The 17,065-nt window shown below is 40.7% G+C and overlaps 1 protein-coding gene across 9 annotated transcripts in view; it reads left to right on the top strand.

Moving 5' to 3' along the window:
• The window catches only part of CSNK1G1 (casein kinase 1 gamma 1), a 214,947-nt gene extending 198,289 nt beyond the window's left edge, over positions 1-16,658 (top strand). For 7 of the 9 annotated variants that reach the window (XM_077128193.1, XM_077128195.1, XM_077128191.1 and 4 more), the window contains one exon: positions 580-10,797. In XM_077128193.1, the coding sequence (XP_076984308.1) occupies positions 580-777 (198 nt within the window). In that variant the 3' untranslated portion in view covers positions 778-10,797. The other 2 variants (XM_077128196.1, XM_077128201.1) reach the window with 2 other exon arrangements.
• The last annotated feature ends 407 nt before the right edge of the window (positions 16,659-17,065 follow it).

The raw sequence follows: 17,065 nt of genomic DNA, 5'->3' as shown, positions 1-17,065 counted from the left end.
TCTGGTGCCTATTATTGATTTCCTTTTTAGACTTATTTTTTAACATCATGGCTGTGTCTACAGAATCACAGCATCATAAACTGAGAGAAGTAGAATTTGCCTATCATGTTCAAGGGGGCAAAGTGATTTTACCTTCAGAAGCTTTCAGGGTGCAGTTATTTTTAATTTAATAAAGAGATATGTGCATTTTTTCAATATGAAAGAATCTATATGTAGAAAGGGAGTAAGATGACCTATTTCACAGGGTATTTTGTGAAGATTAAATTTATACACGTTTGCACATGCACACACACACACACACAACGTAGCAGAGTACCTGACCCAGAGCAAGCACTCAGTATAGAAGTTACTATTATTCCATAATTACATCAATGAATTTAATGTTCATGTGTTATGGGTCTGGGAACCTTGATCTAATATACCTTCTCTACATTAGGACAGCTGGTTCCTCACCACAGGAAAACAAACCTTCTAGAAACTGGCTGTTTAGGTACTAAGCTAGAGGTGAGTTCTCTCTTAATCTCTGGCAGGAGGCTCCTGTTGTCATGGTACCTGTCACACTCTGTCTTTCTGTTTCAGGTGGTTAGCTCAACCAATGGAGAGCTGAATGTCGATGATCCCACAGGAGCCCACTCCAATGCACCAATCACAGCTCATGCTGAGGTGGAGGTAGTGGAGGAAGCTAAGTACGTTCATCTTTCAAGGGGGTTCTTGAGTCATGGATTGAAAAACTCTATTCTCTGTCTCTTCCTCTCTGCACTGCCCATCTCAGACTGAATTCCTTATGCTTGTGTCTGCAGCTTTCTTCCTTTGAGCTTTTTTTTTTGTTTGCATGGTACCTTAAGGCTGCTGCTGCCCTTCTTTAGCTGTGAATTCTGGGAAAACTGTCATATTTTTCTAGTTCACATGGACAAAAGGCAATCATCTAGAAGAATCATGTCATAAGCAGATAGTAGTCATGACCCTCTTGGAGCCCTGGAGCTTCCTGTTCTTTGTGGTATACAGAGAAAAATCTGCTTAAAACAGCATTCAATTTCTGGTTTTCAGGTAACAACTCTGGGTGTATAGTCCTAGATCAAGGGTTTCAATACCATTTTGTTTTCTCTCAATGATTCGGCATTTGGGGAGACTTATTTAAGTCAGGCAAGAAAAATAATCCCTGCACTTCTAAGTAAAAAGTCTTTGGAAGGAAGGGAAGTTGTATTCATCCCAGGAAGACGAGGAAGTTACCCTCATTTCATTCCCTTTTCTGCTTCTCTTGCATGTGTATATCTTGCCCTGCCCATACCACCAACCACCTATCTCTTGGTGCTGTCTTCATGGTCTGTGTTTAAACCCTTAGAACCTAGGGTGGACAGTGAAATAATTGGCGAATATGCTGCAAAAACAGCATTTCTATCACTTATTTCCCTTTTTACCCCTTTCCCAACTTCAGAACCAGATTCAAACTCCAAGAAGATATCATGTAGAGCAGTGGTCCTTCATAAGTCAATAAATACTACCAGTATTGGATGGATGACCTTTCTTGCAATCCCCTTTAAAATATTCAGGATATCCCAGTCTTGTGTTTTCTGAAGCAGACAGTATATCTATATATTGTGCCCTAAGTGATCTGTTGAGCCCCCAAATACCCTTATAGACAAGCCAGAACAAGTTTACACCTCTAAGTGTAATACCAGTCAAGACCTGCCTTCTTGTTTGGGTGAGAGGCCAGCTAAGACATGCATTCTTCTGTGCTTATCTGCCCTACCCAGTTCTCTGCTCTCTTGTACATTTATTTGGTAAGTTCACTTTGCGTTCAAAAGATCCTTTTATTGGAAAATAAGGGCTTAAAGATCCCTACCCAGTAGATATAAAGGAAATAAGATTGACTGTTAACTTTCTTCTGTTGCGTCCCTGTCAACTGTAGGTGGCTTCAGATTCTCCTCTCCTGGTTTATATAAGGCACTGATGACATAAGGAGAGAGAGCAGAGGAAGGTTTTATGCCAGAAGGGACCATTGTTTTGTGAGAAAACATGCTCCCTATTCTCAGGGACTCTGGAGTTCTTAATGGTATTCAGTTCTTCAGTTTCCATGATAAAACTATATTCTCCCAAATAAACAATATGATACTTCCACCATCTAGCATTCCAAGCTCTGGTTGCACTTTGGAGTTGCCTGGTCCCAGAGATTCTGATTTAATTTGCCTGGGATGTGTCCTAAGCTTTCAGAGTTTTTAAGGTTCAGGTGATTCTAAGTATAGCCAAGGTTGGAAGCCACTGCACTAGATGGAATAGCATCCAGACATTGGGCATGAACAATATCTGTACCCATTTTCATCCCATCCCTATCTCAGTTCACCTAGAAGTTTAGCTCTGGATTTAAAAGTATACTTTGAATACAAATTTAAATGGGCAGGTGGGCCGCAGTGGCTCAGCAGGCAGAGTTCTCACCTGCCATGCCGGAGACCAGGGTTCAGTTCCCGGTGCCTGCCCATGCAAAAAAAATTGCATGGGCTTTAGTCTTACAATATGCCCTAGACAGGTTTATCTTTTGAATCCATTCATCTCATATCATTTTGGTAAATGTGTACTCTAATTGTGTATGAGTGTGGTGTTTATGTCCTGCATGTAAGATAGGGTTCGTTCATACAGAGAGCTTTCAATCTAGTATATTTTGTTCTGATATAAGTCCTAGGGTAAAAAGAGAATTTGAACTCTTCCCATTTAACAAGAAGGGCTGCTTTATCTTTTTTATCACTGGCTCCAGTTTTGGGCCTTCTGAAAAGTGGGGAAAACACAAGAGAGCAAGTGTATTTGACACAATGTTACCCAAAAGCTCATGGCTTAGGACATTTTGTGTGCTGACTCCCCTAATACTTTCATGAGCTACCAACCCATCTTGCCCAGGGAACTGTAAAGGCACAGTCATGTGTTATTCTTCTTGACCTTCTGTGTATATAGGAAGATGGGGAGGAGGTAGGCATGTATGCACCTCCTTAATCTTTTTCATGGGAAGAAGTCACAGCTAGAGAGGCACAAGATGTCTCAAACAGCTCCTCAGTGCACACAGCTGTGATGCCATTTGTCCATACAGCCTGCTTATGGGTAAAAGGGAGCTGTTTCCTTTATTGAAACTTAGCTCAGGGACTTCACTTCCAAACTTTTGATTTTGGGCTATTTACCTGACTTATTTTGTGCTAAGGAGGAAAGAAATAGCAGGGTTTTGGTTGTTTGTTCTATGTACACAATGAACATTTTGCCTTCCTTTTTTCTGTAGCTGCAAGACACATGTACTTGTTTAAGTATGGTTAGAAAGGTGGTGGGAAGAGCAAGGAACTTTTTGGTTGATTTTATTATCTACTGACTAACTATAGCTTAGCAAATGTGGACCTCATTTCTCCAGAGGATTAACAAGAATGGGTTTAGGCATTTCTCTGACAGTTATACTTAATCCAGAGCAACAACCCTCCTCCCTCTGGTTAAATCAATCTCCTAATTAAATAAAATGAGTAAGTCCTAAGCCTTTTTCCCCTTGTAGAAGAAGAGCTATCAACCAGGTGCATGGTGGCCCTATAGAATGTCTAAGGACTTCTCTATCCCTCAGAATAATTAGAAAGTTAGCTTAACAGTGTATAGTAAAACTTTGGGTGGGAGCCAAAATGGCATGGCGTTTGTGCTTGGTTAGGTTCTCATAGGCAGGGTCATTTGAATTTCCCCTACTACCTTCCTGCAGGTTCCTCAGGAAAGCCCATCTTGGGCTCTCACCAACTCTGTCTGTTTTGCCTTACCACTCACTGAGATCCGGTTCCCACCTTGATGCTTCTGTCAGGCTTCTGCTCCCCTCCTCCCCACTTTAGAGTGGGGATCAGTTTGCCTGGGTCTACTCATTCCACCTTGGCCAAGGAAGAAACTAAACACAGACACATACTGCATGTTTGCATGGCTCACAGGGAGTCGCTTCCATCTCACCTCTGTGAACTAATATCTTTCTCTTTCTCTCTCTTCCTTTCTGTGTTTTTCTCTTTCCATACTCTGTAGCTGCCTGAAAATGCTCAACCTGTGGTGAGTCCCTCTCTCCAGTCCACATGCAAGGGGAGTGGACCAGACTAGGCTGGGATTGGCAAGGTCAAACAAAATGCTTTAGGAACACTGAGTGGCTTCCATATGCCACCTTGTGCCATAATCACCCAGTACTGGGGAACTAGATCCACAAGATGGGGGTGGGGTAGGCTATACCCAGGAGTTAATCTGTTCCTTCTTTCCTTTCAAACTCACCTCATCCCTGCCTCCTCCTACCAAAACAACATCCTACCTCAAAATTTATCTTTATTTTTAGCTGAATGAATTTTGTCCCAAATTAATATGATAGATATTATCAAAAGGAGAAGTACAAATGTAGGAGGACAAGGTTACTTTATCAGTTGTTTAGATTATTCCTTACAACTCCAAGAACAGTGCTATTGCCAGATAATCTCACATTATGCAGTTTGGTCTCTAACCTGGAAATCAGCTGCTTTAGAAAAACTGATTTTTCTTTTGGATTGAGCTGGTTCCTCCATATCTGTAAACTGTGTCTCTTAAAAAGAGAGAGCTCCTTCTTGGAGGAGAGATGGACATTTTGTTGTTGTTGATGATGTTGTGGGGTTTTGTTGTTGTTGTTGTTATTGTTTGTTTTTTGTTTATTGTCTTTTTTCCTTGTAAGAAGGACCAGTGGGCCAAAGGGCTAACTCAGCTAATGAGATGTTGAACCATGTCTTTTGCGTTTTTGGAAAACGTTCCTTGAATGCATTCTTGGAAAGTGCATGGGGTATGTGGAAGGGGGAGCACGAAAGAATCCGTATGTAGTGAGAAACATTCTTGCTACAAGACAGGGGACTCTCCTCAGCTCTTTTCCTGGCTATTGCCTGTGCCTTTGCAGCTGCTTCGGCGCTTCTTGGCCTGTTGCAGTCTGGAATTGTACTTTTCCCACAATGTCTGCATGTGCAGGATCAAATTTTTTTTTTAATTTATTTATTAATTAAAAAATTAAGAAACCAAATAAAACATCAATATATATAATCAGTAATTCACAATATCATCACTTAGTTGCATATTCATCATTTCTTAGAACATTTGCATTAATTCAGAAAAAGAAACAAAAAGACAATAGACAAAGAAATAAAATGAACATAGGAAAGAAAAAAAAAGAGATTATACCTACCATACCCCTTACCCCTCCAGGATCAAATTCTTTACGGTGATTACAGCTTTTTACGGTGATTACAGCTTGCTGGATTCTATGACTACCTTGTTTCTACTTAGTTTTGGTGACTGGGTTGGACACCAGTTTCTGAACCTTGACTGTCTAAGCCAAGTTGCTAGAGAGGTTTCCTTAGGGATAGGATTGTAGTGAAGATAAAAAGTGGGCTTTAACCCTTGTAAGAACAGTTTGGGTTCCCAAAGCGAGGCCTGAGCTCAGGCTCTGGACGTGTTCATTCTTTCTGTTTCTTGGTGCCTTAGAGAACGAAGTCTTTATTTTCAACGACCAGGTAGGGGCAGGTCCTCTCGCTGCTCATGGTGGGGTGTCCAGGACCTCAGGAAACGAGGTGCACAGGCAAAAGTGTAATGACCTGATGGAGTGGTTCCAAGATTATGAGACAATGGCTATGAAGTAATAAAATAATAATAAACTTTAAAAATTTTTAATTAAAAAAAAATCTTGGGTCTTATTCACTTTTCCCACTAGGAGATTGAGCTGATCATATGTATTGAATCATCTTGGATTTATGAGAACTTCTGTGTTTGGAATGTCCTACTGTAAGACTGATGAATGTAAAGAGTTAATTTCAGGGTACAGTTCTGCCTTAATGGTTTTAAAAAATAAACTATTTTTAAAAATTAAAAAAAAAAAAGTGGACTTTATGGAGATAAGACTTTGTAGCCATAAGACATCAGGAGTACATGTGGCCTATTCATTTAGCAGACATGTGTCTGTATAATCTGACATTATCAGAGTCCAGCTTTTTACGGTGAGGTGTCAGTTACCTGACTCTGAATTAGTCATCAAATACTTAAAGATCTGTTCTGTACTCCTCCACCCTCTACTCTGTGCTCTATACTGTAGCAGTTCCCAAGGCTAGGCCCTGCCCCAAAGAGCTTAGGAACCATCTAGCTGGAGAAATAAGACATACATACGCACATAAAAAGACAAGTACTTTTCCAAGACACTCAACTTATTGTCCTCAAGGGGCTAAGGGTGTGAGAGGTCACGGAGGGCAGGAATAGGTCAAAGAAGACTTCACAGATATGTGGAACTTGAGCTAGGCAGTAGAGCAAAGGGAGAATGTACAACTATGACAAAACAGGAGAACATAGCAAGGTAATACTAAATAGGGAACAGTCAGGACATAATGAGAGGGGAGTGTGAAAAAGGTAGTTGCCCACAGATCCGGGGAAGAATATTTGGTGGCCTGTGCGTAGGGAGACTGTATTAATTTTGACTCTACAATGTTCAAAACATCAGGTTATCCAAACAGAAGAATCAACTAGAAGGAAACCTATGATACAAAGGGTTTTATCATCTTCCTTCATTCTTTCCTGAGAGTAGGCCAGCTGTATGAAGTTAGTTTGGGCTTGGTCTAGATCTGGCACAGTATAATAGGTCTCGTTGCTGGAGTCCCACGAAAGCCAAAGAGTGGAACAGCAGGGACTGCTTCCTCAAGGGGAGGATTTTTGTTAAAAGTTTCTACTGCTGCAAAACCTTTAACTTCAGTAACTAGAAAAAAATTAATCTAGGGCTCTAAATGTAAAATAGTCCAGCTTTTGTGAACTACAGTTCACATTCTCCCCATGGCATGTAAATTGAGCCTTACACATCAAGTTATGATATCCTTGTAAGCACATGTTAATTCTTACAGCTTGTATCAGGAGAGGTGAAGAGAAGTCATTTTATATGTTGAAATGCACCTAAACAATATTTTTATTGTTTAGACTTTTTTGATTGCTCTTATTTAAAAACACAAAGTCATCATCTTAACATTATCCAGAAAGAATAACAGAAATTGATTTAAATGTTAGTGATCTCTCTGAAAGTCATGACTAGTCAGGAGCAGGTACGTCCACTAAAATGTTAGTACCCCCAGGAGATTTAATTTGCCTTGTTTAATATTCACTTAAGGATATTTAACTTGGAAATGTCCATTTTCTAAAGCATGTGTCTAGAAAAAGACTATTTGTTCATGAATCCTTCCACAGGAATTCCATTGAGAATTGTTTATACAGTCAGAAATGTTGGTCATTACTTAAAAGAATGGATCCACTCTCCAAATACACATGACACTTTAAGGCTATATTCACACTCAGTAATATATCACAAAATGTTAAATGGATTAAATTCTCCAGTTGAAAGAATGGAAAAAAGCATGACCCAACTATATGCCATCATCTACCTATAGTTTCCAATTTGGATGCCTTTTATTTCTTTTTCTTCCCTAATTACTTCTGGCTAGAACGATGTTAAATGACCGTGGTGACATTAGGCATCATTGTCTTGTTTCTGGTTTTTGAGGGAAAGCTTCCAGTCTCTTACCGTTGAGTATTGACTATATACTCCATTTTAAAATTTTTCCAGTTATTCTAAAATTGCCCTTCATAGCTTCTGAAACAGTGTACATTATATATTATATGTTTATTTGAGTTAAGATATAATCAAGGAGCATGGATTGCACTTGCAAAGTCATAAATTATTCAACTAACACAAGACTCCAATCCCTCTTTATCTCCGCTCCCTGCTCAATCTCAAGGGATCCAGGATGATGACTGTCTTGGCCACCCCAAGTCAATGAGGAACACACCATGAGGCTGAGGAATGGAATTATCATGCCTAAATGGCCGACTGATTTTTTTACACAGGGACAAAGACTACCCGAATGAGAAAGAATAGCCTCTTCAACAGATTGTGGTGTGAAATTTGGATCTCCTTTTGCAAAAGAATGAGGGTGTATCCTACCTCACACCATATACAAAAATCAACTCAAAATGGATCAAAGATCTAAATATTAGAGCCAGAATAGTAAAACTCTGGGAAGTAAACATTAAGGAAGCATCTTAAGGACCTTTTGTTAGGCAATGGTTTCTTAGATTTTATACTCAAAGCACAAGCTTACAAAAGAAAAAACAGATAAATGGGACCTCATCAAAATTTAAAATTTTGCACATCAGAGAACCTTATCATGAAACTTAAAGGACAGTCTACACAACTGGAGAAGATATTTGGAAACCACATATCTGGTAAGGGTTTAATATCCAGAGTATATAAAGAAATCTTTAACTCAACAACAAAAAGATAAACAATCCAGTTTACAAATGGGCAAAAGACCTGAATACATATTTCTCCAAAGAATATGTACAGATGGCCAGAAAGCACATGAAAGGATGAATGTTCAACATCATTAACCTTTAGGGGAATGCAAATCAAAACTACAATAAGATACCATTGCACACCTGCTAAAGTGGCTACTCTTAAAACAGAAAATTGTAAGTTTTGGAGAGGTTGTGGAGAAATAGGAACACACATTCATTGTTGATGGCTGTACAATGGTGTAGCTGCTGTAGAAGTCAGCTTGGCAGTTCATCAGAGAGTTAAATATACAATTAGTATATGACCTGGCAATCCCACATCTAGGCATATATTCAGAGTAATTTAAAATAGGGGGTCATTGAACAGATTTTTACACACTGATGTTCATAGTGGCATTATTTACAATTGCCAAAAGTTGGAAGCAACCCGTGACCATTAACCAGTGAGTGGAGAAACAAAATGTTTTATACACACAATGGAATGTAAGTCATAAAAAGGAATGAAGTCCTGATACATGTGACAATATAGATGGACCTTGAAGATGTGTTGAGTGAAATAAGCCAGACACAAAAGGACGAATGTTGTTTGAGCTCACTGATATGAAATAATTAGATCAACCAGATTCATTGAGTCAGAGTCTAAAATATAGGTTACTAGGAGGTAGTTTGGGAGTGGAGAATAAAACAGAATTAAGGTTTAAAATGTAAATACTCTCTCAGCACAAGTTTTGGTAATGGATGATGGTTGTCAACATAATTGTCAAGGCTACTAAATTATACATTTGAATTATGTATTTGTGGTCAAAAGGTAAAACTTTAGGTTGTATATATGCTAGTAGAATAAACGTTTAAAAAATCCATGGAAATGCACTACACAAAAAATGCACCCTAACTTAATCTATTGTTAATAGTACAATTATAAAAATTCTTTCATCAATTATAACAAATGTGGCATACCAGTGTAAGGTATTAATTATATGGTGGTTTATAGGAAACCTGTATTTGATGCATGATTTTCCTATAAAGTAACAGCTTCTCTAATTCAAAAAAGTACATCACAAATGCCATTGAAACTTTTAGAGAAAATCTTCTGTAAGACCCTCTTAAGCTCCTATTTCAAAAATATCCACATTTCATTCTTTTAAATATGGTTAAAGCCCATCCTTATTTGTAAATTTCTATTTCTGCATTCTAAGAAACTTTATGTGAGTTTTTAATAACTAGTCCATTAGGTGTAGGAATTCCAAAATACCTGACTAAAAAGGGAATCCTAGCTGCAGTGGAGAACTTAGGGAAATGGAATGTAAGCAGCAGTTCTTCATTTTCATATGAATCTTCCTGGCATTAAACCTGGTGGATGAACCTAAGGGACCCAAAGGTAGTTTTTTCACTTAAGTTTTACTTTCAGGAATCTAGCAAGTCTGAGTTATACTTCAGTTTTACTCCCCATCCATCATCTAACATCTTTGACTCATTGGCCATCTTTTGTCCCTCACATTCTCATTTCCCATGTGTCAGCTTCCTGGAAAGGACACACATCTTTCACACCAACCATGCCATTCCCTCCTCACCCCCTTCTGGATTTATCACTGCCAGAGCAAGAGCAATGCCTCCTGTTCCAAAGACAGAAGTGAGGAGGGGATGGTACTCAGGCCAAGGGATATGCTAGAATTGTGGCTCCTATTCCCCAGGAAACAACACTGGAAGGCTCATGGAGGGAGCAGGCCCCAGTGTCCACCCTAAACATGGCCCATTCTTAAACCCAGTCTGGCATGCGGCAACAGCCTCAGGAAGCTAAGTTGAGTAGTTCCCTGCATAAGAGAAACCCCTGATAATCAGCTCCTGGGCCTTGGTATTGACCCCTTCCAAATGACAAATGGACTGTACTGATTTCAGGCAGGAGATCCCAATTCCTGTTGGAGTCAGGGCTTCTGCCTATGCCAGGTAGTGCAGGTAATGGGGGAAGAAGGGCTCCTTAATCTTTCATTGGTAGTATAGTGAGATCCTCCCACAGTTCCAGACATCATGCTTTCTCTGGGATTTGCTTGCCTTAGTTTAGCCTCCCTGCTCGCTGGCCATGGGTGTTAAATAATTTTACCCTCCTTATCAAAGGGCAAACAATGTAGGCCGTTCTTCTACAGCCCGAGGATCTCTAGCCATGTTTCTAAATAAAGATGAAGCACTTGAGTTGGATATTAGAGAAGGAAATAAGTCTTCATCTTTCTTCCAGAAATGCCTGTTACGGTCCTGCCTAGCTTGCAGCATTTGGTAATTAGGCTAAATAGCATATTGAAATGAAGCAGTGATTTCTCTTGGCTTTCTTGGCAAATATTGCCAACTGCCTCTGGTATGCACACCGTAGATGGTGGGTGGCCCTGTGGGTGGGGGGTGAGGGGGGGCTGGAATTCCACCCCCTACAGTAAGCAGAAGCAGGCAGAGATCTTCTGGAAGCCGCAGTCCTTCCCACACTGACTTGTAATGTTCCTTGTGCTCCAGGTGCTGCTGTTTCTTTAAGAGGAAAAGAAAGAAGACTGCTCAGCGCCACAAGTGACCAGTGCCTCCTAGAAGTCCTCGGGCTCTGGGGACTCTGACTCAATTGCACCTGCAGCTCCTGCCATTTCTCATTGGAAGGGACTCCTCTTTTGGGGCAGGGTGAGATCTAAACCAAAAAGAAGAAAACAGATGCCCCAGAAAGAGCCAGTGCTGGCAACCAGGATCCAGTGGGTCATTGGCTGCTCTTGCCTACCTAGGGCTCTGAGCAGGTCCCAGAGCTGCTGCTCCTCCAACACTTGCCCTTGGGGCTGCCTGGTTGACTCTCCTTCCCAATGTTTACAGTGAAGGTGTCATTCACAGAAACTCAAGGACTACCCATTCTCTTCCTTTCCTTTAGTTTACTCCTGGTTCTTGCCCCACCTCACCACTCTGCAGGATAAAAGCTAGTGAACAAAGGCTTTGTCTGCTGAAGAAGTTCAAGAGGTTGGGGGTGTGGCCAAGAAGTTAGGAGGAAGATGGCAGAACTGGGTTGGAGAAGAACCTTCTCCATCCTACCAAGTGTGTCTTGCGGTATGATTTCCTCTTCCTCTGTGCCTGTGCAGCCTCTATCCCCAACTGGCCATGGGGTGCAGGTTCTTTCCTCCTTTCCTCCCTCCCATGAGGTTACACTGTAGGACACAAGCTGTGAGAAATCTGCAGTCTACTGTCACCATGTATTGGCATACTTAGTGTTCTCTAGATGGTAGTAGGACAATGCAAATTGTTCTGAGCAATGGAAAAAAAATCCAATTTTTTTGCACTTATTTTTTAAACAAAAAAAACATGGCAGATGCATATTGTGTCTGGTTATATTGGGGTTTTACTTTTCTGTTTTGAGGGTAATGGGGCCAAGAGAGCCATTCAGAAGGAGCATAGGTCCAGATGACATTCTCAATGGAAAATTTTTGATTTGCAGTACCCAGAAGAGAAGCAGCCAAACCCTATGTCATTCTGAGCCATTGCACTCAGGTTGGCAAGGAAACATACTTGAATTTTCATTTGTCTTCTCAGCTGCCGAAGACTGTCCCTCCCAGAGCCTCATGACCTAATTACCCTGCAATTGAGAAAACCTAGCTTTCAAGCACATGGGATGAGCTAAGCTGAACAGACCATGACCATGAGACAGCCCATCCCAGAGAATCAGATGCTTCATTTAAAAAGTCAGAAATACCTGTGTCCTCTACTGCCAGAAGACTCCCAGTAGATGACCATGTGACTTCTCTGTGACTTGGGGGACAAAATTAGTGATGAAACAGCTACCACCATATTGTCACTTGTGGACAAAGAAGAGGAGAAAAGTGAGCCTGCCTTTCAACTGCCAGAAAAACCTCAGGGTGTGGCCCAGAAGCTTAATTATAGTATTTAGGCTGGCCTGCCTTATCAGAAACCAAGCCCATGAAAATCTCCCAGTAGGTACATAATGGCAGGATTAGGACTGCATATGTGGAGGTGCAATAAACAAAACGGTAAGATTGGTTGGTTCCAGAAGATTCCAGGGAGGAGACTGAAATGAGAGGCCTGAAATTATTCTCCATCAGACGAGAGGCTTCTTCCAGGTAAAATGGCCATTCTCTCCCTAGTACCCCTTCTGCTCCTACCACAGTATATTCACAGCATGACCTACTACTGGGAATTGTCGCGGTTTCTCCTTCACTGCTTGAAAAATCAATGTGTGGAGTTTCTCTTCTCAGGTTTGATTTTCATTTGTATTCAGTGGATTGTTCAAACAGTGAATCCTCATTCCAGATGTGATTCAGGACACAGGATAATTTACATCTGGCAGAAGAAAGAGCAAGCCAGTACTCCCCTTTGCCCTTCCCATTCCCGCATTTCAGTGAAGCTAGGAGAAGCTAACCATGGAAGACACTGGCTAGTGATTTAGTCGGTAGTTTTTGGAGCTCAGAATATTTGCCTCTGGCTTGAGGTATAGGACTATCTATTATACTGGAGGGTTTGGGAATACTTTGCAGTAGTTGGTATTTTCTGACAGGTCCTTTGACATACCTTATATGGAACAGGAAAAACACCATTAGTATGGGAAAGAGTTATTGGACTTCACCTGTTCCATTGGGCCTTAGCTAGGGAATATCCCTTCACAGCCTTCAAATCTGCTTAGCTTATGTGATGATTATAATCTTTCTTTTCTTTGAAAGAAAATTTCCTGTATACAAAACAGAGGCAGGGAAACTCAATGTCACACCCCTTCCCTACAAAGACTTTGAATATTGGTGTTTGCATCCTTGCAATTACCTAATGGTTAAGGCCCCATCACTGAAATTTACATAGTTTCTCAATCGGCATTTGGGCAACTCTTTTATCATCCTGTATATAAACTTCAGCTTCCTCATCCTGTATAGATAAAGCTTTGCCTCAAGTGAAGGCAAGGGGAAACAGTGGCAAAGTCTGGAGTGTCCTGGTACTCCATATTCCACTAAGTGCCTCTCCCCGCCCCCACAAAAAAGCAAAGGCAGTGACCAGCTTGGCAGTGGGAAAAGTCCTCTTATAGCTGGTGTGCGTTGTTTTTTGTTTGTTTTGTTTGGTTTGGTTTGGTTTGGTTTGGTTTTTGTATTTTGTCTTGAAAGTTTTAAAAAGATTAGCTTCTGAGGAGATGGACCTAAGTTGTGGCTTGTGGCAGGGAGTCCTTCCTAATGCATTGTTCTCACCCTCCACTTCCCACAAATCTCTTAGAAGATATTTGATTTCATAAGAAAGGTGAAGAGCCCCAGGTCTCTTTAGCCTGCTAGGAATGGTGATTCTGCCAGGGCCATGGGCACTCCAAAGAATTTCCAGACCCATAGGAGATTCTGTCGTGATCATCCTTTAAAAAAAGAACAACTGGTTACCCCAAAAGCAATTTGATCATCAGTTCCATCTCCACCAGCACACACATCAGGGCTCCCTCCCTCAGCCCCGTTCCTACAGTTAGTTGCTTAGCTAATATGCCTCAGCCAGATCCTTGGGGTTACCACACCATCCCAACCCCTACCATTGTTGTGCTCTAGTTTTCTAGCTTTCTCCATTTTACAGCCCATGTCTCAGGATCTTTTTGCTTTGGGATTGATGCAATTGTTTGTCCTTAGAGCTAACCCAGCATCTGCTCATTAAAAAACAAAAAACAAAACCTTACTGTTATACTACTAGGAGTTCTCAAGCCCTGCAGAACGTCAAGCATTGCATCCTGAGCCAATTCAGGCAGGAGGCTAGAATTCCATCCAAGGCATTAAGGGTCCTCCCCTTATGACTAGAGTGTGATTTTTATCTGCAGTTTAATCTTGGAAGGGTTGATCAATTGCTTTACACCTTAGCAGTGCCAACCAGAGTTTTCACCCCAGCCTGCTCCTCAAGAGTGGGCAGAATGTCCCAATAACCAGTGAACATTCATGACTGCCTTAATTAATATTCTCCTGCTTTTTGAGTCTATCTAGGAGTAAACAGGGTCTAGGAAGGTACAAGTCAAGTGTCTAGGTTGGCCCTCAGTTATAGATCCATTTTACTTTGGAATGTAGAGGTTACAGGAGACAGATTCTGAGGTATCCATTAAAAGTGGTGATTGCCTATTTATTCTCAGTGAATTTGAAGTTCATAGAAACGGTCCCTCCCATTAGCCAGAAGAGTATACTATTGCCTCTAAAGTAACTTCCCACTTAGTTCAGTGGAAATGTAAACTGGTAGTGCATATTTAGTGTTGATTTTCAATGTTAGTAACCACGTTTAATGCCAGAAATACATTGGTAATGTTATGTTAAAATGGTTACTAAAGATTATAGCCTTAATTTTTTTTTTTATATAAGATATATGGTGTTCCCTGTCCCACTGAGCAAGCATGGCCTGCAAAAAATAAGTACTTCCATGGCAGCCTAGAAAGCATCGTCTCAAAGGAACTTGATCTTTTTTCTTCCTGTGTCCCAGCCACCTCTTCCATTTTCATATTTAAACCAGCTTTCCATTCCCAGTGAGTTGCCTGGCAACAGTTTCTCCCATGTTAAAGCCAAGTTAGGACTAGAGTTTCTCAGATGGGGAGCTTCCAGCATCATACAGCAAACATTGCCTTTGCCATGCCACTGCCAGCCACCATCCTCATCATTGCCAAGGTATGGCAGGTGAATTCCAGAAACCCCCAGGGAACCAAGGTATCTGGGCACACCACCTGGATGGTCATACGGGCAATAGGCATTTGTCCCTGGGATACTTACTTTGGCAAACTTTCCAGAACTTCAGGAAAGTCCCATCTAGAGGCTCAAGACCAGTAACTCCCAGTCTTCCCTATCATGGTTGTTAGGAATCAAATGGGATTACTTTTTATTTATTATGGGGGTGGGGGACAGGAGTCTGAGTAAGAGAAAACCAAGGCCCTTCTGAGGGTTTGCAGAGTTTTGAGCAGTGTTTTAGCCACAAATAAGGAATCTTGATCTTTGATCAACAATTTCCTAACTCTTTTGCAGGCGACTGAGTGCAAAAGAATAGGTTTCCCCATTGTATTTGAAATAGTAAGTAGGTTCCCAGGAAATAGACAATACTAGTTGACATATTTCCTCAATAAGCAACCAGGAAACCCACTCGAGTATTTTTTTGTAGATTAGCTTACAAAGGAAAAAGTGAACATGTCCTCCATATGTTTCTAGCTTAATTTACCAAACTTGATGTTATAAAGAAACCTCAGTTCTGTGGACAGAATTTCTTTTGCTATTTTTCTTCTTTTACTCCTCACAATCACGTTTCCAGTGCCATCACCACCTTCAAGGTCTCAGAGCAGAGAATTATTATCTGTGGTAATAAATGGAGCAACATGCACAATTGGACAACTCTTCTGACACCCCACCCCCTTCTTCAGTCAGGTGAAAGACATTTTCAGTGTTCCTCTCCATGAGCTCTAGTCCAAATCCCAGGCCAGCTCTTGCACCGCAATCCTTTTTTAGAAGGTTTATCAATCTGTTAGGAATGTCTCAGGAAAGATGAGCCATTTCATTGGGGGGAAGTATGTTCCCAGGTGGGGATGTGACTGCACGTGTGTGTGCACACTCATCTGTGCATTCCATTTCTGTAAAGATTCAACCCAGGCTACTCAGAACCATGGGTTCCTGAGTACTCTTGGAAGTAAAAAATGACAGGTGAGCCTCTCAGATGAGTTCAGTAGCAAGCTGACTCTAGGAGGGAGCCCCATTTGTCAAGCAGAAGAATAACAGCAGAAAAGATATAGATGAAACCAAAAATATTATAACTTCCCCCCAATAGAAAATAATGTTGATTCAGCAGTTCCCATTGGATATATTATGTGCTCTAATTTATTATTTTGTCTGTTTCTATAATCGTTGCCCACTGTACTTTTAAAAAAGATGTTGGGGTGTTGATTGCAATTTTTAAAAACTAGATAATGTATATATCAGCTGTGGAAATCAGTTTACTTGATGTGTGGATGTGTCTGATTATTGTTAAATGCCTTTTGGTTGTTTGTTTTTATAAATTTTTTAAGACCTGTAATGTTTTGGTAAACCCTGGCACTGGTCTCAGAGCTCAGCTGTGAAAATGGAACATATGTATTTTTTAACATGAATGTCAATTTCAAATGTATTTGAAATAGTTCCTCCAGAAGAGAGGTTCGTGCACCATTAGGAAAGACTTGTGCAGAGGAAGTAGCCTTCTTTGGGAAAAAATGGAAAATGGGTCTTGATATGTTATCCCAAAATAGCCCATTTCCCAGGGCACCATGAAACAAAATGTGATCTTTAAGTATACTACTTCCCCAATTTGGGGAGAAAAGGACTCAGTTTGCACCCTTTTTGTATGTAAAATAAAATGTCTTACCTTTCTTGGCTAGTTTTGCTTGTTTGTTTGCTTGGTTGCTCAGCCCACCTGTTAGTTTTTAATCATCCCTGGCTCATTTGTAACTACGAATCTAGCCAGAACTATCTTGTGATTCAGGCTCCCATGAACAGAAATGACGCCTAATACTTTGGCATTTATGCTTCATTTTTGGGGGTTGAACATTGCCTTCTCTTGTGGGCCACTTTAAAAATAAATATTCCTGGAAGAATTTGGACATTGTCACTTACATGTTAGTTCCTGTATCCCTGCTCATCTCAGGTAGTAGAACACCAGGAAGTCAACATCTCAGGTAGTAGAACACCAGGAAGTCAAGATCTGCTTTGTGAAACACTCCGAAGTAATATCTTTATAATTCTCCACATTTATATAGATAGAAGACATAACTAAAATT

This window comes from Tamandua tetradactyla, chromosome 14 (assembly GCF_023851605.1).
Source record: "Tamandua tetradactyla isolate mTamTet1 chromosome 14, mTamTet1.pri, whole genome shotgun sequence".
NCBI classification, from domain to species: domain Eukaryota; kingdom Metazoa; phylum Chordata; class Mammalia; order Pilosa; family Myrmecophagidae; genus Tamandua; species Tamandua tetradactyla.
The sequence above is the reverse complement of the archived record's forward strand: the minus strand, read 5'-3'. Positions and strand labels throughout refer to the sequence as shown.